This window comes from Perca fluviatilis, chromosome 7 (assembly GCF_010015445.1).
Source record: "Perca fluviatilis chromosome 7, GENO_Pfluv_1.0, whole genome shotgun sequence".
NCBI lineage: Eukaryota > Metazoa > Chordata > Actinopteri > Perciformes > Percidae > Perca > Perca fluviatilis.
Window position 1 is genome coordinate 3,152,214 of NC_053118.1, and position 23,609 is coordinate 3,175,822.

Here is a 23,609-nt window from a genome sequence, read left to right on the forward strand (position 1 = left end):
CAACCGGCCACGTTATGGCTGGTCAATTGATCCCTACAGTGTGATTATAAAAGTTGCAGGTCCTGTCTGCACAGAAAGGCAAATTAAAACATGCAGTGGGAGTTAACAATGTACAAGATTAATAGAAATGTCTGCCCATCTTAAAGGTGCCCTGTTTTCTTGTACTGTAAGCAATCAAAAGTTCTGTTTACATTCCTTGTTCAGTGTCCTTCCTTTTGAAACATTTGCAAATCTGATTTTTAAGTATTTTAAATCCCACATTATTTAAATTCATGTTTACTAGCTAGCAGTCTTATCCTATCTGCCTTTGGTGGCACATTGCTGCCTCATTGGCACATTACTGCCATCTGTAGTTCATTGGTTGGAATAGTGTGAAACCATTGGCAGGACTGTGTATCCCGCGCCCCCGCATGTGTGTGTGTGTGTGTGTGTGTGCACATGCATGTGACAAATAAAACGGGGACGCAATCATTACAAACTGCTTCATTACGCTACATGAGGTCTTTACAGTAAGTGTCTGAAGCTGCAGTCCCTCTAAAGGTGCTGACACACAGGGCCGATTATCGGCCGTTGGACAGTCTGGCGAGGTCAGTGACTCGAATCTGTTGGGTGTGTTCCGTGCCGTTGTCTGGGGGGCTGTCGGCGTTCATTTTCACCGACCTGACATGTTCAGTCGGCGGCAGGGCAGTCAGGACTCTGGTGAGCGGAAAGAGGTGACTAGAGTATCTCAAAATCTGACGAAAATCTTTTAAACTGACCTTTGTTTAGCTGAAATTAAGACAGATTCAGGAACTGCATATCCTATTTCTCGCTTAAAATGTTTTCAGAAACATGTGTCAGTGAACTAGTTTAGTACAATATGAGATCGGTTTCTTAACGAGACGCCATGACAGTCTGGCTTTGAATTTCTGGAGAAACCAGACCCACGTGACGCGTTTGTCCAATCAGCTGCCGGTTTTCATTTCTTGGGCAACAATACAGAGTAGTGCCGCCTGCTGTTATAGAGATGTATTACGTCTTGTCTCGTCTCGTCTTTTTGGTGTGTTCTGTGGCACTTTTTGGACCAACACGGGGAGACTGATCATTTCGACTGGCTTTTCTGTCAACAGTCGGCCATCGGCCCTATGTGTCCACACCTTAAGGGCCACTAGATGCTGGTCCCAAGACAACATAGACTCGGTCAAATATAACAGGAAAACGCACAGAAACGAGTTTCAGAGTTTTTCTAAACATCCCAATTCGGTTGTTTTGCTCCACAATAGCCCAGGATCTCAGAGGGGGGCTTGTTAAATCGATTCAAAATGGTTTCAGGCTATCAAACTCAACTGTGGTGGTTTGCAACATGTTCATCCCACCTCTGCTCCTCCCGGCTCAATGCCTAAATAATTTAGATATTGTGGCTTCAGTAATTTGACAAAGATGGCGGTGGGTGGTGAATCCAACTTCAGCTTCAAAAAGTCCCTTCAGAAAGCTATGGGTGATGTCACACGCACAATGCTTTCCCACAGTCTGTGTGGCCCTCTGAATAACTTAATATGCTGAGCATGAGCAGGACTATGCAAAAGTGTTAGCATTGTGAACTCAAGGGACCCCTGTATGTTTACGGTCCCTACAGTATGTTTTCATTGACCAATGGGTTAATCTCCCAAAATGTAGGTATGTTTCATTACCATGTTAATCCTGAAGGAGGACTCAGGACTAAGACCGGAGAGAGCAGGAGAGAAAATAAATGTACCTCTTCTGACCCATAATGCTTAGGAAACATCAAGCTTTGTAGTTGTCTTTGCAATGTACACAATGTGATCGCCACCCACATGGACGAGCATCCATCATGATCCTAAACATGCTGGTCAGGTGTTCAGGCCACCCAAGTATTCTCTCTCTCTCTCTCTCTCTCTCTCTCTCTCTCTCTCTCTCTCTCTCTCTCTCTCTCTCTCTCACACACACACACACACACACACACACACACACACACACACACAGTTTCAGGAACAGGTGTAATTTTATTGCCCGTCTGTTGAAATCAGCAGAATGGGTGTGAAGCCTGCTTTATATCAAAGTGACTGTCCAAATGACATCCTGTACTCCTCATCCTTTCTGAGCCAGATGTGTATCATCACCCTTCCACCCACCACCACCACCACCCCTCCCCTCTCTCTCTCTTTCTCTCCCTTATTACACACATATTTTCCATGCCTTTTCTTGGCTCATTGAGACTTTGATTCTGATTTGATTCTCATTGGGACGGCGTTCTGTCGGCCAGAGGCCCTGCATGGTTTCTTCCCCTGACCTTGTATAATGCAAAGACTAAACATAAAAAGGTTTTGAGTGGAAGTGAGTTGTTTTTACATTCGGGTGGCAGCAAGCGGCTAAGTGCTCAGAGGCACTTCAACCAGAGGGCTGAGGTTGTCAGACTCAGGGAACACCCAAATTATCCAACAATCCCAAATCTGCTGAAGTGACCCTTGAGCAAGACATTGAATGACTTCAGTCCCTGTAAAGTTGGACAGACTCTAAGAAGCTAAGATAAAAGTTGCTGGGGATTCAGATTTCATTCTGCCATGCATACATGTCACTGGCATACATTTTTCAGTTCAAAAAAACATTTCAGTACTTAAAGATAAGATAACGTGAGCCACAGTTTCTTTGAGAAAACTCTTTGATGATGATGATGATGAGACTTTTACTGATACATATAGTGTTATGGTAGTCAGTTAGCCAGTGGTTCCAAACTATTTGGCTGTATAATCCCGCAAAATGAAGCAGTGCCTACATGCAATCCTGTACCACACGTTAAGTATGAAATAATGTAACTAAATACAGGAAATTTTTGAGGTACCTGTACTTTCCTATTTCAATTTTCTGCTACTTAAGTACTTCTACTTCATTTCAGAGGGGAATATTACATTTATTTAAGCTGGGGTTAGATGTTATTTTGCAGATTTATATTCTGCATATAGACATCTGACCACCTGATGCATCATAATAGATTAAGATATAACAGTAAGTACATTGGCTGTACATGGACCAACTGCAACATAAAAATCTTGCTGCAGTAATAATGATGTAATAATATAATATGTATAATCATATGACACTCTGAAAGGGTCTTTCTGCACATGGGTACTTCAACTTTGAATACTTTAAGCATATTTTGCCGATAATACATTCAGTTGAAGGATAACGTCACTTTTTTACATCACAAAGTGTGTTTCCAGGTGTTGTGTAGTACTAGCATAAATGAAAAAGTTGTATAAAGCCTTTTATGGCTCCAGAGGTAGCTGCTGATAAATTGCCTCAAGTGATGTCACTTAAGCCAGTGTTAGTTGGGTTTGAAGACTACAAGTATTAAAATGAAAAAGATCTGGGGATGTGGAGTTAAAACGAAGTGAGTCTACAGACCTCTGTGGCCCGCTCCTCATCTCTGCTTGAGGCTCTAACTGTTACTAGCATACCACACCTGAATGTTGGTTGGCAAGTTGCATTGTGGGTAATGTAGGCGCCAGGATTTGACAAGGAAAAAGTATGCGTCAAATAAAAACTAGTCTCACATTGCCAGACCTTCCTCCTTGTCTTGGTGGAACATGTGTACGTTCAAAAGTAGTTTTAGTCGTGCGAGAGAAAACTTATTTTCTTTATTTACAAGAAATGTCAGAGTCTCTGTGAAAAAAATGTATTTGAGTTCTGAGTTTAAAGTCAGATGCAGGCTATTTTTATTGCGAAAGGTCATCACATTTACAGTACAGGCCAAAAGTTTGGACACACAAAATTCCACTAATTAACCCTGACAAAGCACACCTGTGAAGTGAAAACCATTTCAGGTGACTACCTCATGAAGCTCATTGAGAGAACACCAAGGGTTTGCATTTTATCAAAAAAAGCAAAGGGTGGCTACTTTGAGGAATCTAAAATATAAGACATGTTTTCAGTTATTTCACACTTTTTTGTTAAGTACATAATTCCATATGTGTTCATTCATAGTTTTGATGCCTTCAGTGAGAATCTACAATGTAAATAGTCATGAAAATAAAGAAACACATTGAATGAGAAGGTGTGTCCAAACTTTTGGCCTGTACTGTGTGTCAGGCAATACAGCCTGAATGGGGGTGCATATACTAAAGCACAGCTGCATGTCTACACTTCACTGGACCTGTAGAATAAAAGAGCTGCAGATGTTGAGGCTGGCATGGTTCGGAATTGAAACGCCTAGGAATGTATTGTAGAGAGCAGTAGCTAGAACTAATTCCTTCACAGTGCGCTGAAAGTCCCACTGACTGAGGCGCGCTTCGTTCCTCTCCCCTCCCGCTGGCTGGCTGTGATGCAGCCGGCTGTAGCCTACACCAGCACACCCCCCGTACTGCAGTCAAGCCAGCCTCCACTTCAAAATGAGCGGTCAAACTAGCCACCCCTATATTTCGCGGTGCGCGTATACACTTGCTATTACGGTGAGACCGTCAAAACTAAAAACAGGGAATTTTCCGACGAAGGCAATTTCCCATTCATTTATTCTGTCTGCCTGCCTGTCTGTCTGTCTGTCTGTCTGTCAGAAAGAGAGAAAGAAAGATTTTAGCACACCTCACAACCTGTCATTGCATGATATGCTGAATTCCAAAATAAGAGCCCCCCCAAAACTCATATATACGCTGTTTTGTCTACACATTCAGAAAATTATAAAAATAAAAGTCCTAGCTTCCACAGACCAATTTCACCTCAGATGGAGAGGACACCTTCTCAAGGTGTCAACTACAATGTTTCAGGACATTCTGATGTTGTTTTCCAAAATAAGAGCCCCCCAAAACTCATATATTAGCTGTTTTGTCCATACATTCAGAAAATCATAAAAATAAAAGTCCTAGCTTCCACAGACCAATTTCACATCAGATGGAGAGGACACCTTCTCAAGGTGTGATCTACAATGTTTCAGGACATTCTGGTGTTGTTTTCCAAAATAAGAGCCCCCCAAAACTCATATATTAGCTGTTTTGTCCATACATTCAGAAAATCATAAAAATAAAAGTCCTAGCTTCCACAGACCAATTTCACATCAGATGGAGAGGACACCTTCTCAAGGTGTGATCTACAATGTTTCAGGACATTCTGGTGTTGTTTTCCAAAATAAGAGCCCCCCAAAACTCATATATTAGCTGTTTTGTCCATACATTCAGAAAATCATAAAAATAAAAGTCCTAGCTTCCACAGACCAATTTCACATCAGATGGAGAGGACACCTTCTCAAGGTGTGATCTACAATGTTTCAGGACATTCTGGTGTTGTTTTCCAAAATAAGAGCCCCCCAAAACTCATATATTAGCTGTTTTGTCCATACATTCAGAAAATCATAAAAATAAAAGTCCTAGCTTCCACAGACCAATTTCACCTCAGATGGAGAGGACACCTTCTCAAGGTGTCAACTACAATGTTTCAGGACATTCTGATGTTGTTTTCCAAAATAAGAGCCCCCCAAAGCTCATATATTAGCTGTTTTGTCCATACATTCAGAAAATTATAAAAATAAAAGTCCTAGCTTCCACAGACCAATTTCACCTCAGATGGAGAGGACACCTTCTCAAGGTGTGATCTACAATGTTTCAGGACATTCTGGTGTTCGTTTCAAAATAAGAGCCCCCCAAAGCTCATATATATGCTGTTTTGTCTACACATTCAGAAAATTATAAAAATAAAAGTCCTAGCTTCCACAGACCAATTTCACCTCAGATGGAGAGGACACCTTCTCAAGGTGTGATCTACAATGTTTCAGGACATTCTGATGTTGTTTTCCAAAATAAGAGCCCCCCAAAACTCATATATTAGCTGTTTTGTCCATACATTCAGAAAATCATAAAAATAAAAGTCCTAGCTTCCACAGACCAATTTCACATCAGATGGAGAGGACACCTTCTCAAGGTGTCAACTACAATGTTTCAGGACATTCTGATGTTGTTTTCCAAAATAAGAGCCCCCCAAAACTCATATATATGCTGTTTTGTCCATACATTCAGAAAATTATAAAAATAAAAGTCCTAGCTTCCACAGACCAATTTCACCTCAGATGGAGAGGACACCTTCTCAAGGTGTGATCTACAATGTTTCAGGACATTCTGGTGTTGCTTTCCAAAATAAGAGCCCCCCAAAACTCATATATATGCTGTTTTGTCCATACATTCAGAAAATTATAAAAATAAAAGTCCTAGCTTCCACAGACCAATTTCACCTCAGATGGAGAGGACACCTTCTCAAGGTGTGATCTACAATGTTTCAGGACATTCTGGTGTTGCTTTCCAAAATAAGAGCCCCCCAAAGCTCATATATATGCTGTTTTGTCTACACATTCAGAAAATTATAAAAATAAAAGTCCTAGCTTCCACAGACCAATTTCACCTCAGATGGAGAGGACACCTTCTCAAGGTGTGATCTACAATGTTTCAGGACATTCTGATGTTGTTTTCCAAAATAAGAGCCCCCCAAAACTCATATATTAGCTGTTTTGTCCATACATTCAGAAAATCATAAAAATAAAAGTCCTAGCTTCCACAGACCAATTTCACATCAGATGGAGAGGACACCTTCTCAAGGTGTCAACTACAATGTTTCAGGACATTCTGATGTTGTTTTCCAAAATAAGAGCCCCCCAAAACTCATATATATGCTGTTTTGTCCATACATTCAGAAAATTATAAAAATAAAAGTCCTAGCTTCCACAGACCAATTTCACCTCAGATGGAGAGGACACCTTCTCAAGGTGTGATCTACAATGTTTCAGGACATTCTGGTGTTGCTTTCCAAAATAAGAGCCCCCCAAAACTCATATATATGCTGTTTTGTCCATACATTCAGAAAATTATAAAAATAAAAGTCCTAGCTTCCACAGACCAATTTCACATCAGATGGAGAGGACACCTTCTTAAGGTGTGATCTACAATGTTTCAGAACATTCTGATTTACAGTTTCAAAATAAAAGCCTGTCAAAGTCAAATATGAGACAAATTAGATATGATTTTGGATTCACTTCAAAAGGAAACGCCCTGTTACCACAGACTAATTCCACTTGAGGGTTGTAGTACACGACCCCTTGGTGTGACCCATTAAGTATCAAGACATTCTGATGTACAGTTTCAAAAAAAGCCTCTCAAAGTCTGAAATATGAGACAAATTAGATATGATTTTGGATTCAATTTAAAAGGAAGCGCCCTGTTACCAAGAATAATTCCACTTGAGGGTTATAGTACACGACCCCATAGTGTGACCCCGTAAGTATCAAGACATTCTGATGTATAGTTTCAAAATAAAAGCCTGTCAAAGTCTCAAATAGAACATATGACTTTGGATTCAATTTAAAAGGAAGCGCCCCGTTATCACAGACTATTTCCACTTGAGGGTTATAGTACCCCTTGGTGTGACCCATTAAGTATCAAGACATTCTGATGTGTAGTTTCAAAATAAAAGCCTGTCAAAATGTCAAATATGAGACTAATTGCATGATGTTGGATTCACTTTAAAAGGAAACGCCCTGTTATCAAAGAATAATTCCACTTGAGGGTTATAGTACACGACCCCATAGTGTGACCCAGTAAGTATCAAGACATTCTGGAAAGCTGGAAAGCATGAAGACATGCTGGAAAGCATCTTCTGTTGGGGGTAGATTTGCTGCTGACGAATCTCTGGTAGATGCTAATCTGTACCTCAGCACATCCAGGTTGGATGTCCATCCAACTTTTTCTTTTGGCCATACAGAAGGAGGGAATACCTTCTTGCCACAGGCAAAGCCTCTTCCAGGCTACCAGAGAGTCCACATTTAGTAATTGCCTGTAACTTACAAAGATGGGTCTTCAGTCTTGTGAGGGCAGTGGCCTTCCCAATTCTGTACAAACTGCTTGTGGTGTTACAACCTGTGAGGACGTGTCATGCAGGTAAACAATCACAAAGCACTGCTCCAAGCTTCTGAGCGATCAACTAGGGACAAATCTTTCCTTAAGGCCATGTCCCGAGTGCATAAACACTGCTGAGGATCCAAACATCCCTTTGCTTGAATAGTATAGCAGCAAAACTATTACATCTGTATCATCACATTCAACAATTAGACAAGAATGTGACTGTGCAAGGTGTATTGCATGTACAGTGCCTTGCAAAAGTATTCACCCCCCTTGGCTTTTTACCTATTTTGTTACATTAGAGGCTTTAGTTCAATGTTGTTTTTTTTATCTGAATGTTATGTGATGAATCAAAACACAATAGTCTAAGTTGGTGAAGTGAAATGAGAAAAATATACATAAAATTATTTTTTAGAAATAAAAAACAGAAAAAGTCAATGTGCATAACTATTCACCCCCCTAAAGTCAATACTTTGTAGAGCCACCTTTTGCGGGAATCACAGCTCTAAGTCGCTTTGGATAAGTCTCTATGAGCTTGCCACATCTACATCATCCCATTCCTCCTTGCAAAACTGCTCCAGCTCCTTGAAGTTGGATGGTTTGCGCTTGTGAACAGCAATCTTTAAGTCTGATTACAGATTTTCTATTGGATTGAGGTGTGTTTGGGGTCATTGTCCTGCTGGAAGGTGAACCTCCGTCCTAGCCTCAAATCACGCACAGTGTTACAGGTTTTGCTCAAGAATATCCCTGTATGTAGCTTTGTCAGCACCTACATCGCCAGTACTGGGCCAACAAGTGCTGAGAGCCTTGTACCAAACAGCAGTGTGGCGTCACAGCCACCTGGTCAAACCTCTTCTCTGGAACCCAGTTGGAGGATGGAGGCTCAAAGAAGATGGGTGCATTGAACCTGTGATGTTACAGAAGACACCAGCACCTAAAGAAGTTAGAGACATCACCCACTACTATACTGTAAAGACGGAAACTGCAACGATGCTACCAAATGCCAGTGTCTTTCAGTGGGCTTGACCTGCACAGAGTCTTGCTCTTGCCCTTTCCCAGGCAATCCAAATATGACCCACTTTGTCACTGATGACAATGTGGATGAGTGACAGTGGTGTGTTGCAGTGGTAACATCATGGGGAGCTGACCTCCCCAAAGTGGCCACTGGAGATGGCCTAACCCCCAGAATGACTACCAAAAGCAGTTCATGTTCCAAATGGTTGCTGCTAGAAAGAGCTTGAGATTCAGTGATGAGGGGGGTCATTCCCCCTCACAGTGTTTATTTTGTTAGATTGCCATTTGTTTGTTTAAGACAGTCATTTAATTTGTATTGTGTTAAATTATAGTTTTATTAAAAGGCTCATTAAGGTCAAACTGCAATCCTGAATCCATGGTCTCCTGTTTGTGCAATGGTAAGGTGTTATCTTTCGATTTCAATCTTTGTTTCCATATGGACTATATAGTACAAGGTGCCATATGATACCACTGATAATGGGCTTTGGACTTGAGACTAAATTATGTCAGTGTTCCATCTTCTTTCATTTTAGACACATCATACATTGAGTGAAAGAACACCCTGATTTGTCATGCTATATTTACACATTTGGTATTGCTGGATTAAGCACAACCCCACTTTTCCAACAAGAAATCATATGTGTTTCTATTATAATCCCTGGCAAAGTAACCACAAAGTAAATGAAAACATTCTGCATAGATATTAATTTTTTGCATGTTCGCCTATTTTAGGTATGTCTTTATTTATTCCATACATCATGATATTCATATCCAGTCTTTTCTAGTAGGTAAAGCAACTTCCTGACTACAAACATGCTAAGTTTCAAAGCTCTCAGAGCTTGTGTGATTGATCTGCATTAGTTTAGATGCCTTAACTCCCATGGACAGGCTATATTTTAGTCCTTCTTTGGTTTTGGGTTGTGTAACAATATCTGTTAATTTAACAATATTAGCAGTAAAATATCTTTAGCCAAGAATCAATTTCATATATGGGAGACCCTAGGGATGAGGAAAAACAATGTTGGGTTTAGTTCTACCTCCAGTAGGGGTATCTCAAAAACTAAAGCCCTTTTTGACCATTTGTCACCAGCCTAAATATGCCTCATATTTGAGACTTTGACAGGCTTTTATTTTGAAACTGTACATCAGAATGTCTTGATACTTAATGAGTCACACCACGGGGTCGTGTAATATAACCCCTGAAGTGGATTTATTGTTTGATAACAGGGTGTTTACTTTTAAATTGAATCCAAAATCATATCTAATTTGTCTCATATTCAAGACTTTGACAGGCTTTTATTTTGAAACTGTACATCAGAATGTCCTGAAAACATTGTAGATCACACCTTGAGAAGGTGTCCTCTCCATCTGAGGTGAAATTGGTCTGTGGAAGCTAGGACTTTTATTTTTATAATTTTCTGAATGTGTAGACAAAACAGCTAATATATGAGTTTTGGGGGCTCTTATTTTGGAAAACAACATCAGAATGTCCTGAAACATTGTAGATCACACATTGAGAAGGAGTCCTCTCCATCTGAGGTGAAATTGGTCTGTGGAAGCTAGGACTTTTATTTTTATAACTATCTGAATGTGTAGACAAAACAGCGATATATGAGCTTTTTGGGGGGCTCTTATTTTGGAAAACAACATCAGAATGTCCTGAAACATTGTAGATCACACATTGAGAAGGAGTCCTCTCCATCTGAGGTGAAATTGGTCTGTGGAAGCTAGGACTTTTATTTTTATAACTTCTTGAATGTGTAGACAAAACAGCGTATATATGAGTTTTGGGGGCTCTTATTTTGGAAAACAACATCAGAATGTCCTGAAACATTGTAGATCACACATTGAGAAGGAGTCCTCTCCAGCTGAGGTGAAATTTGGTCTGTGGAAGCTAGGACTTTATTTTCATGATTTTCTTAATGTGTAGACAAAACAGCTAATATTTGAGTTTTGGGGGGGCTCTTATTTTGGAATTCAGCATATCATGCAGTTGTCACAGAGGTTGTGAGGTGTGCTAAAATCTTTCTTTCCTTCTTTCTTTCTGACAGACAGACAGACAGGCAGGCAGATAGACAGACAGGCAGACAGAATAAATGAATGGGAAATTGCCTTCGTCAGAAAATTCCCTCTTTTTAGTTTCACCGTAATAGCAAGTGTATACGCGCACCGCGAAATATAGGGGTGGCTAGTTTGACCGCTCATTTTGAAGTGGAGGCTGGCTTGACCGCAGTCCCCCCGTCTGCTGCTGCTGCTGCTGAATACACCATGCACTGACTTCACCCAATTCAGCCTTCACTTAGATCGCTTGGTCTGGTCCCACCCATATGTGAACAGAAAAAACGTCTTTTCCAGATATGTTTTTTTTTTTTTTGCCATCCCCCTGTCCCTCCCTCAGTTCAGAGCATCAAGTGCAGCCTGCGCGCAGCGTCCCGGCTGCGACTCTCTCAGAAGAAGCAATGAGGAGAAGGGAGCCGTCGCCCTGCTGATACCAGGACGTCTGGGATGCACTAACAGCATTTCTACTCGGATCATATTTGTATATTTCTAGGGAAAACAAAGAACACGTTGCGGATTTGGCATATCCATCAAACGGATGCAAGCAGGTATGGAAGCCTTTGTCACAGTTATTACGACCCCGTGATGGAACCATGGAGGAACTATGTTCTTTATTTGTTTGTTTTCTTAATAGTTTGTTTCATATATGTTTTCGTTTTCTGAATCGAATCGATTGTTGCTTCTTTTCTTTGAATGCACTTGTTTTTTTTTATACTTTTTTAAAAACTTTTTTTTCGGAAGGATTTAGTCGGATTTGTAAAGTGGTGCACGCTATTCCCTATTTATATCTGAGGCATTTTGAGTGTTGTTAGTAGTAGGTTGCTAAAGAATGAATAGACACATTGTCCCTCTGCTTTTTTTAAACATTTCATCGGATATCTAATTTAATGGGGTATTATTTGCATTATAATGCTAATAGTGAAAGCCTATGTGCTATTTTCAAATAAGGAAATACTTGGCTTAGAGTTTTACCAAATCGTTTTAAATTGTCTTTAAATTTGATGTTTGTTTTTTTGAACATGTTCTTATTGTAAAGCACTGACGTGGTCTGTTTCCGTGGTTGTCACGCTGGAAACTCTGTGCCTGAGATGTAGACATTGTGAAAATAGGTCAAAATGAATGAAACAGTCCTTTTATTAAACGTGGATTTGAACTAGACAATAGTTGGTGACCCTTGCTTACTAAGTTGGACAATTGAGATGGACAATTGCGCCATAGCGCCACCCTTTGGTCACTTTGTCTCCTAGGTGTCTTCTAGCTGTTCTTGCGACTCCCTCCACTGAGGGATGGAGAGGGCACAGCTTCTTGTTCAGCTGACTGCAGTGGAAAATTGTTGAAATGAGCGCCTTGTGTGACCAAGAGCCATCATGGCAGCGTATCAGTTTCCACTTCATGCTGAATAATTGCAGGCTTTTTCTGCTAGATTTGTGTTATGTCTGAGTCTGGAGGTGGGAGTGTGAAGTTGAACAGAAACTGAGGGTCATATTTGTATTCTTATTTATTGAGACTGTTTTACAGCTCTTGTGGGCTTGCATTTTATTACCGTCTGTTTGGGGCTGGTTAGATGTTGACCGCTGGGCATGTTTTATTGGACACTGTGGTAAACTCAAGACAAAAAGTCTCATTTTGCAGACTCAGTTGGAGGACAATGCGCTTACTGGCAAACAAACCTGGAATAAAAAGAATGGTGGTTTCAACAGAAAACGGGGGATTTGGGCAGTATCTCTGCAGTGGATGATGATGCACCAATATGGTCCACAGGCGATGCTGTACATTCTCCCTCTCAGCGGGAAGTGTCCTGGGAGCTTTGCCAAACCAGGCACAGTCTCATTTTCATGCTGCACTAACATCTTATTGAAAGAAAATGTGTGTCTGTGGACCCCCTGGCCAAAGTATGCTGCCCCCCCCAAAGTGTCCTCCAGTTAGATTCCCCAGATGTCAGCCTGTCTGTCACTCACCATTTAGCCCCCTCAAACTGCCAGAATAAATGCAATCACTCTGGCTTTTTTTTTACTCTGCGCTTCTGTTTAAAATGAACAGTTGGATTTGCTCTCCTGCTGCAATGCTCCACAATGAACAGCATCCAAATGATTTTCTCTCCCTGTGTTTGGAATCGACTGTGTGACTTCATCACCACAGCCATGCTGCTGACAGAATGCAGCTCTCCTACTCTGTAGTTAAGTGATGATCTGCTGAATGTATTAAAACTCGCCCAAATTTTAATTTTTTTTACAGCGTTATCAGGATTATTGGCAACATCACGCTCATACAGTAGAAGCATGAAGCAGCAGGCTGTCTGCAGCCCACGTAGTCTCATAATGTAATTTGCATGCATGACAAGGAGTGGAGTGGAGCTAGGGAAACCAGATATGGTCATTACTGAAGGAGAAGGTTAACCATTGTGGCAAACCTCCAAGCCACTGTCTCAGCCCATTCAGAGGAGCAGGGTTCATCCTCCTCTTCTCTCTGCCCGCAGCCTCCAGCAAGACTCAGAAGACATAAATCTCCTCTCAACCGCACAGCTAATGTATCGACTCCAGAGAAATGTTTTGTATACTTTACACAGAGTGCTATTTCTTTACATAATGGCACCAATCTTTTTCTACAAGCTTGAGCATTTTGAGTAAACTGGACTGTATTGAGTGTGTTGTGCTGCCACACACTGCTTAACTGCCTGACTGATAGTCTAGACTAGAGCTCTGCAACCATTGGATGTATCCAATATTCTGGGCTACCCTGCCTCCCTGTGGCCAGACATGGATCTGTGTTAATATCTTCTAGACATGGAGGCCTCAACAGTGGATATACAAACTGAGTTTGTTGAATTTGTGTAAAGCTGATTAAAGATTCCAAACAAGATAAACGGTCTACAATACAACAATCAGAGCACTCACACAGCAGGGGTCATCACATACTGAACAGAAGGAAATATTTTAAACAAGCATTATGAAAGGTGGGGCAATCACATGCTGATCTGTTTGAATAGTGATGTCAGTGCTTATCTTAAATAAACAAGGCTAAGAGTCTGATGGTGGTGCAAGAGGAAAAAGCCGGTGATGACCAAAGTGATTACAATTCATCCTGAGGGACATACAAATGTGTGTACCACTGTATACATAGTATGTGTGCCATTTCATGGCAGTCCATCCAGTAGTTGTTGTGACATTTCACATTTCAGAGGTTCACTTAAGTCAGTAAGAATCATCCTTTGGTCACCATGGATGTCTGCACTAAATGTTCCAAACCATCCAATAGTTGACCAGACATCTCACTAAAGAAACAAAAATGTAAACTAGGTGCAAGAGGAAAAGTCAAAGGATCAGTTAAGTTAGAAGGATTCGTCATCTGGGGAACATAAATGTACAATATGTCATGGCAATCCATCCAAAAGTTGATAAAGAAGATATTTCATTCTGGAGAAAAGTGGTGCACCAACCGACCAACTGACATTGCCATTCGTAGAACCACACATAGATAATAAGTTAATAACTATGAACAAAGTCTTCCTCTCTACTTTTTATGTTTCAGAGCCAGGCCCAACTTAACAATGGGCCCAATAACCCTGTGTGTGCTGCTCCCGGTGACGGTGCTGGCTTTGGTGGTGGCTGTAGCTGCTGAGGAGAATGCAGTCGACGACGAATATACCTGGCCGCAATGGAAGGTGCCTCTGGTAAAAAAGAAAGGGAAAAGACGCACTGTGCCTCTAAGCAGCCCAAACTTTTCTGCCCATCCTCAGCCAGAGCTGAGTGGGACCTGTGGGATTGAGTGTCAGCGCCGCCTCCCTGCCACGTCTCTGGACGCCTTGGAGCAGTTCCTCTCCTACGAGACGGTTTATGAGAATGGTACACGCACATATACCTCTGTTTCTGTGCAGGGTCTCAATGAGGTGACTGCCTGGTCCAAAAACATCTCGTCTAGCTCCCGCCAAAAACGAGAGGTGTACGGCACAGATACACGCTTCACCATCTCTGATAAGCAGTTCTCCACCAAATATCCATTCTCCACCTCTGTGAAGATCTCCACGGGATGCTCTGGAGTTCTCGTGTCACCTAAACATGTGCTGACCGCTGCCCACTGCATCCATGATGGCAAGGATTATCTAAATGGGGTGCAGAAGCTGCGTGTTGGTATTCTGAAGGAGAAGTCCAGACGAGGGAAAGGAGGCAAAGGGAGAGGAGGGAGAGGAAAGGGCAAAAGGAGAAAGGGAGACACAGATAAAGAGGAAGTACAGGAGAAGGAAGAGAATAAAGGGAAAGGGGACCGAAACGGAAAAGGGAAAGGTAGAAAGAGCCGGAGTCGGCGAAGTGCAGAATCAGGGAAACCTTCGTTTAGGTGGACCGGGGTCAAGAAGACCCAGGTGCCTAAGGGCTGGTTTAAAGGTGTGTCTGATGGACTGACTGCGGATTATGACTATGCTGTTTTGGAGCTGAAGAAAGCCCCCAAAGTCAAGCACATGGATCTAGGTGTTGTCCCCTCTGTCAAGAAGCTCCCTGCTGGGAGGATCCACTTCTCCGGCTTTGATGATGACCGTCCTGGCAACCTGGTGTACCGGTTCTGCTCCGTCTCAGAGGAGTCCAATGATTTGTTGTACCAATACTGTGATGCCAAACCTGGCTCCAGTGGCTCTGGGATCTACATCCGCCTCAAAGAGCCTGGCAAGAAGAAGTGGAAGAGGAAGATCATTGGGGTTTTCTCCGGTCACCAGTGGGTGGATGTAAACGGGAACGGGATGCAGCAGGATTACAACGTGGCGGTGAGGATAACACCTCTCAAATATGCCCAGATCTGCTACTGGGTCCATGGGGACTCGAGTGAGTGCCAGGTAGCCTAATACAACACAGGATCCCCCCATTAACCACAACCCCTCTCCGGTCCCTCAGACCAACCTTTATACAAGGGACACCCTACCTTCTGTCACCCTCCACCTCTCATTACCAGCCAGGGGCCCGACAACTGCCTCTCCTCTTCCTGCCTCCCTTTTACCTCCTGTGCCTCCCAGTGACTCCTGCTAAACTGATTTACAGACACACAAACCACACACACACACACACACACAACCCACATGTAGCCATACAGACTCAGTGTTGACAACAGGAAGTCGTCAGCGTATCAAGAGAACTGTGGCTCTTCAGCTTTTCTAATTTATTTGCATAAAAAACAACTAAGAAAAAAATATGTATTGTATGTTTTTACAGATCATTCTTTTTTTATAAAGATTTGACCTTTTGGATACAATGATGGAAAGCGTGTATATTCAAATGTTTGTGAGCAAAGCCCCTGGTACATTCGTCTTATATTCTAACTAGGCTTTGTATGGAGAGACTTGCATTTTCAAGTGTTCTTCGCCACTGTAAAGGAGAGCCATGTATTGGCTTTGACAAAAGACCCAGAATAAATTAATATAACTTTTGTTTTCCAAATGACCTATACAGAGATATTGAGATAACTTTAATTGAACGAGCTGGTGTTTTGCATTGTGTATATCTAGAACTTTGAGTTTGTTTTTTTACAACTACCTTTTTAAATAAGACTGTTTTTCTGTCTACATAGAAAAAGGGTCCTTATGGATCCTGGATGGATTTTCTTCTGATTTGTGAGTCACACCATATTTTCTCTGTTCTAGCAAAATTGTTGTGCACATAATTATATCGGTGCTTATCCAGAAGATGTGGTGCTAATTTATGAAATTGTAAACTTTTTTTTTTCTCAGAATATATTTTGATAGCCTAGTACTGTAACTATGTATTTTATGTGAGGCTACATATTTGGGTTGTGCTAAGACAGGACTGAACATTTAATGATTTACTTAAACTATTAAGATTTTTCTAATTCTAAGGGTTAAATCAGATTACAAGGGCAATATTGTTATATAATAACAAATTTAAATGTGGGATGTGATATTTTTTACTTTTCATGTTGTTTATGTTCCAAAAATTCATACGAGCATCCTTTTGAATACCAAATACCTGAAATTAATGATGCAGATTGAAGACTACCAACCATTAAACCAAGATTACTACTTGTGTGTGTGTGTGTGTGTTTGTGATGATACTGATTACAAAAAAATGATCCCTACTATTTAACACTAGTTTGTGGATAACATTGTAATAAGAGCACTACCAATAACAGTTAGTGTACTATTTAAAAAAAAAAGTAACTTAAAAAAACATACTAACTCAACAACAATTAATGTCACCATAAATCAAACCACTTAACAGCATGGCCGGATTATTTTACTAGGGGACACCAGAGCTATTGTTTGTTGTTGGGCCCCTTTTGATCCCCCCAACCTCTGAAAAAAATAGTGGATGTAGCAGCAGTGAGGTTACCTATTGGTTTGTTTGCGTCGCCATTTTTGGTTTTTTGAAACCGGACATGACGATGTTTGACAAGAGGATGGAGCTGGGAAGGATGATGGGGCCAAGCTAGTGTTGTTTACGGTTGGAATGGTGCTCCGCTAAGCTAAACGCTATAGAGAGGAAGTTTTCAACCCTTCTAAAGCGATTCATCCAGTGGAGATTCACTGGCGGATAAATATGTGCCTCCAGGTACTGGCGACGTTCATCTGCATGTACAGCAGTACACAGAAAACCAGCTAACGCTAGCGGTAGCTGGTTAGCTTGATGCTGAACAAGACATTTTTAGCCAACCCAAATGTACAAATCAACTTTGATGTAGTAAAAATACACAGTGAGAGAGTCAAAGTTTAAAGATGAAGACATGGACAGCACCCAAAAACAAGTTCACAGCTATTTTAATGCACACAGTGCCATGGATACGCATTTCTAAGTCTCTGTCTGGATTGACAGGTATTGTAATTAAGTGGTCTGAGAGAAAACAGGATTCTGCACCTCCTCTGGGCTCGGTTTTCAGGCTTTAGAAAATCTAGCTGTGACGGGAGACTTTGGCCAATCGCAGGTCATTTTAGAGAGAGAGTGTTCCTATTGGCTGTTCTGCACATGCAGACAGAGAGGGGAGAGGGCGAGCTTCAGGGATTTGTCTTAAATATTGTGGTGTTTCTTTGCTTTCTACCTACTGCAGCTTTAACATAACTGTATGTAGGGAATATGTAGCAATGAATAAAATGACAATATCAATAAACTAATATATAGGTAAAAATGCAAGATCTGCATTAGTCTGTATTGCATTTTAGTGATGTAAATTCCCTTACAAATGTGCGATTAATGACATGACCAAAAACCAAATACACACAATGCACCTGTGGCTTTTGGGGCCCCTGAGGGTCTTGGGCCTATAGGGGGTCTTTACCAAGTTGGTAATCTGGCCTTGGACATGAACATACTTTGAATGAAATACTCCTTCATACTGACATTTTATATAATCTCTGTGATATGGAAGAAAAGAAATCCTTCATGGGCATTTCAATCCATCATTGAATTTATTGCACCTCAAAGGGCTTACATGCACTGGGGAGGGCCATCGTAAATAAAATAAATTTACAACTAAACAAAAATACAATTTCAATTATTCAGTAATGAAAAAAAGTTAATAATCTCCCATTATTTTCTCTGAATCATATCAGATTCTCACAACCAATTGCTTATTCAGTCCACTGAAAAAGACAACACACACAGTAAGCTTTACATTAGTCCGATTTACAGCACAGGACTGGGGGCCTCTGGTGTTACACAGCTGTCCAAATGCATATTATCAACATGTTCATTCCGTTGTAAGTCTGCGGGAACCGAGAAGTCTTGTGTTAAGATGCTTTTGGGAACCAGATCATGGCTAGACGGACAGTGGCATCCAGCACTGATCAAATAACAACTTGAACAAGTTATGTTCAGACAGCAATCAAATGTGATTTTCCTTTGTCAAATATCATTGTGCGTTGTAATTATAATATTGTCAAAGCAGCAGTGCAGACATACACACTGTCACTTGGCCCATTTTGTCTAACAGCAGTGTGTGGAACAGGTAAGTAACATGGAACGTAAAGGAACCCTGTGGAGTTTTTGACCACTAGTAGCACTATGAAGCAATGTACTGATGAGCAGCACCTCGTATTGTATGTAAGCAACGTATGTGTCATCCGCTTCTAAAAATGTTTGAAGTAAATTCATTGGAAATGAGTACAAAGCAACACGCACGCCACTTGCTTTGTCTCCTTCATTGTGCAGGGATTTTATTCCCCCAAAGATCCATTTCTCAAAGAAAAAGGAATATCGTAGAGGTGACATGAGTGTGCGCAGGAATGACTTTTTTTATTTGGAAGTAAATTAATTTATCGCATTTGTAAAGCCTCAAGTAGACACCCAATGCTTTTTTTGGTGAGAAACAATGAGTGTAAACAGAACTTTGTTTAGGGAAAAAAACTCGATAGGGTACCTTTAATATGTGCCTGTAGCTGACTTATGTGAAAAGAGAAGAAAACCACTGAAGTCCTTTCTGCTGGAGCACCATGTTGATTGTCTACTATTCTTTGAAATCTCTTGTATTGATTTGATCTGTCTGAACAGTTTGGTATGGCAATGTTAATATCTTACTCTAAATACAAAATAATCATACTGACCTGGTCATAGTTAAAATGAAAGCACAGGCAACAGACATACCCACATGTGTAGTGTCAAACCGCAGGTAGAAACAGTTATTTTAGGTACAGTTATTTTAAAAGGAACAGTTTCAGTTGATCTCTCTGACGAATATCTAAAGCATTTTCTCTGGAATCCATCCGTCGTAAGATATGCTTTTTGATAGCAATGGCAGCATATATCGACAGCATTCTGGAGGATTATTAACCAAAACGGAACATATGACTAACATTGGACAGAAAGATAAATAAAGAAACATAGAAAAAAAGCCACAAGTAAAAAAAGAAACAAAGAAAAAAGGATCACTTGGTGGTCTGGTATGATTCAGAAGCTCATGGAAGTTTCTTAATATACAGTATATTAATCATGTAACGATATTCATTCATATTTGTTTCCAAATACCTTTAAAAGATGACGGGAAATAGAAGGATACTCACACGACTTCTTACAATTTCATGTCAGATTCACATTTATATTTCTCTTCAACAGACATACAGAATAGAGACGTAATCCTCGCCACAGAAATCTATATACATCAACGAGGACCTTTCTGTAAACCAACACACAACATGTTTCTCCAAAAATCTACCGGGGCTTCGTCTACCACTCTCATCCAATCAGAGTGGGACAAAGAAGAGCTCCTCCCCCTTTATGAGGAGGCGGGGACAAATACAGGGTGGTGGGTGGGGCTTAGGACACCAAAGCACATCCATCATTCAACTCAACACTAGAAAGAAATCTAAACACATATGCCTTCACGGTCAGTGTAACGCTTATCAGTTCAATTTTTGTAAGCCCAAACGGACATTTGGAAAAACAGAAAAATGGGTTCAAATTTGGGTTCATTTTTTTCCACCTTGACAAATTAAAAAATTTGATCTTTAAATGGTTTTTCCAATTTCTGTTTTTAGTCCGAGGATCAGAAATTGAGAAAATTACAAACTTGAGTCTGAGCTCCAATTATTCAATACTGCAATGGTATTCTCTACTTTGCGGAATATGCAGGTCAGTAACTGCATATGGACCAAAATGAAAAACTGACAGACTTTGGGGTCAGAGGTGCAACTGATGGTTTCGAGTGGGGGGCGGGGCGTAGCTAGGCGGAACGAGGGAGAGAATATCATTGCAGTATTGAATAATTGGAGCCCAGATGCAATTTTGTAATTTTCTGATCCTCGGACTAAAAACAGAAAATTGGAAAAACAAGTTAAAGATCCAATTTTTTTATTTGTCAAGGCAGAAAAAAATGAAAAATTGGATATTTGAACCCATTTTTCTGTTTTTCCAAATGTCCGTTTGTGCTTAGAAAATTGAACTGATAAGCGTTACACTGACCCTTCACTTTCTTTCACTTAACTGTTTTTTTCTCAGGGTTTTGAGTCATTTTGTTTAGACAAAAAGTTAGTACATCTACATAAGCACACACTTGTATTTTTCTTCTCATATATATATATATATATTTATATATATATATATATATATATATATATATATATATAATCCGCTATGGTTCACTTTCACAGTTTCTGCTACGACATCACACAGGAGACGGGTGGGGTGTTGATGGGCGGGTGGAGATAAGAGGCTCTTATTGGGTTGAATAAGCTGAACATCCTGAGATGTTGACAGACACCAAGTAAAAGGTGCGAGGGCCCTGCTCCAGAGAAGAAAGCAGCTAGAAGACAGGAAATAGAAAACACGTCATATGCTTCTTAATTTAAACAGTGCAAAGCTGATTTCATTTTTGCCTTGTTTTCCATAAATACTGAGGCTGTGTTTACACCGCAGGATGAAAGAGGGGCTCAAGCACTCCATGCACACTCAAAAGGTTCCCTTAAATAGAACTAATGAGTAGCCAATGATCCATTAAAATCTAACTATACCATGATCTGGGTGAATACTCAATTCTGATTGGCTGCAGGATGTCCATTAAAAAGTGATATGGATAGGACATCTACTAACAAGTTCTGATGAAACTGACTTTTTACCGTTTTAACTTAAGGCGCGACATTAAATATAAAAGAAAATCTGAATATGTTATTTCCAGCACTGAGTGTAGTCCTTCAGTGCATCGTCATCTAAACCCCACAGGATGGCGCTAACACACAAGCTGCAAGAAGTAAGTTACACTGCCCCTCTGAACTGACTTTGTTTCACATCGATCATCTCTCATCCTGTTCACGAATTTGCGTTTCATAGGAAGGCGAAGAAGTGCCCGGTCTTACTCTGCCTCTGATTGGCTTACCCTTGTATTCTTACCCTAACCGTAACCCATCTCACTCATCATGCTTAAACCTAACCAATCCAATCAACGAAGGCAACGAGTACTAGCCAATCAGAGGCAGAGTAAGGCGGGACATTCCTTCCGTCCTCACCGGACACTGATTGGTTCGGTTCGCTGCTGTTCAGACACAAAATGCTTTTACTTGAAGCCTGACCAGATGGATTTTCATGTGATATGTGATCCTGCAATTCTCGCATGATCTTGTGATGTCGCGAGAATCCAGCTGCCATGCAAGGTAACTCTGACTTCATACAGACGTGTACGGTACATACGTACTGTATCAATTTAGAGATATTCCAAAGTAAAAATCCTGTCAACTCAATCTGGGACATTGCATTTAACAAAAATGTAGCCTGTGTATGAGTGCACTACAGTTGTAGCATCGGCAGATTTAACAACGGAGATGAGAGTGATGGTTGGTTTGACTGCAGTGCATTTATCTCTGATAAACAATATAAGGAAACAATCTTTTATAGATATTTATCTCTGTATCACGAGATAACGGCCTGTAGTTGGTACATACTGTACTGTATATACTATAGATACCGTTGTGAGCTCCCACCTGGGGCGTTATAAGAAGTCTTTGAGGTCGAGTTCTGCCAAAGGGTCCTTGGGCTTCTTGGGGCTCTGGCTTGCAGGTCCTGGAGGAATCTGGGAAAATAGGAAGAAAAGAAACATGCTGGATCTTGTCAGGACATTGATCGTCTTGACATAAATCTTAAAATGTAAAAGCATAAAAGTATAACTGGTTTCTGTATGTGTAGACACATGGCCTTACTGTCCACTGAGGGCTTTACTATGTGTAATGTGTTACCGGTGCTCCTGGTGCAGCGGCTCCAGCCACCCCACTGAAGGGAGGTCTCATCATGGGCTGTCCCATCATAGGCTGTCCCATTAGGGGCTGCATCAAGGGAGCTCCAGGCCCTCCTGCAGGAGGCTGGTAAAACGGGAATTACACAGTAGACTGAGATTTTTAGGGGCTATGCAGATGAATCATCATCTGCCTTCACAATGATCTGGATAGTATATATTGTATTTGTAAACTGTGCAAAGAGTAACCCTTTTGATTGAACAGCTGATGAAGGTTTAGAGAATTTCCCATGCATCAAATAAAGCTCACCATGCCAAAGCCGGACTGTGCGCTCATTGGTGGTACCATGGCTGCTCCGGGTGCCCCAGGAGCTCCGGGGGTGGCACCAGCCTAAAGCGAGAAGAAGAAGTTTGCAAGTTTGATAAAATTGCAAAAGTGAACATAACAATTTTTTTCTTTTGCCATGTTTTTACTTTGTTGTTTGAGATGTATGTTGATAGCTACATCATATGAGTCTGTGGCTCTAGACTCAGTTAGCAGAAAAACTGCTTTTTGGAAGAAGTGTGAGCTCATGGTGATGGGTGTGGTGTCCATGCTGTTCCTACCATGGGGGCTCCTGGTGTAGCCCAGCTTGTGGGAACTACATGTGGCATCCAGTTGGCGCCTCCTGTCAGCTTCTTCTCACTCTGTGGGTCCCTAAAGGAGATACAAACACAGGATACACTTCAGGCTCTACTGTGCTATTTGTCCCATTCTACTGCTAATGCTTGGAGTGGTGACTGCAGAAAATATGTTGTAGGTTGACAGAGACTGGTTTACCACACTCGTCATTCAAATAAACATTTGTCATAATAAAATATTTGCTCCCAATGGAATCAAACTAGTTCTGTTAACATTCATCACAGTGTTCATGTTATGTTCTGATCTAGATGGCTGAGGAAAACTTAACAATTTTGTGGCTGTGATTTAACAAAACGAAACCCAAAAGTCAGCTTAAATTAGATGCAAACTAAACGCAAAGG

General features: G+C 41.0%; 2 protein-coding genes across 13 annotated transcripts in view; one reads left to right on the forward strand and one right to left on the reverse strand.

Annotated features, from left to right (window-relative positions):
- Positions 1-10,802: 10,802 nt before the first annotated feature.
- On the forward strand, positions 10,803-16,961 carry prss35 (serine protease 35). The gene is made up of 2 exons (XM_039807217.1): positions 10,803-11,488; positions 14,469-16,961. Exon 2 carries the CDS (start codon positions 14,488-14,490, stop codon positions 15,769-15,771), a length of 1,284 nt encoding a protein of 427 aa, XP_039663151.1. The 5' UTR covers positions 10,803-11,488; positions 14,469-14,487; the 3' UTR covers positions 15,772-16,961.
- A 3,803-nt stretch (positions 16,962-20,764) lies between these two features.
- Positions 20,765-23,609, reverse strand: part of snap91a (synaptosome associated protein 91a) — a 95,124-nt gene continuing 92,279 nt past the window's right edge. For all 12 annotated transcript variants that reach the window (XM_039805532.1, XM_039805542.1, XM_039805534.1 and 9 more), the window contains 5 exons: positions 23,193-23,283; positions 22,897-22,977; positions 22,591-22,713; positions 22,339-22,427; positions 20,765-21,167 (listed from right to left, as the gene is read on the reverse strand). In XM_039805532.1, the coding sequence (XP_039661466.1) occupies positions 22,347-22,427; positions 22,591-22,713; positions 22,897-22,977; positions 23,193-23,283 (376 nt within the window). In that variant the 3' untranslated portion in view covers positions 20,765-21,167; positions 22,339-22,346. The remainder of the gene's footprint in view (positions 21,168-22,338; positions 22,428-22,590; positions 22,714-22,896; positions 22,978-23,192; positions 23,284-23,609) is intronic.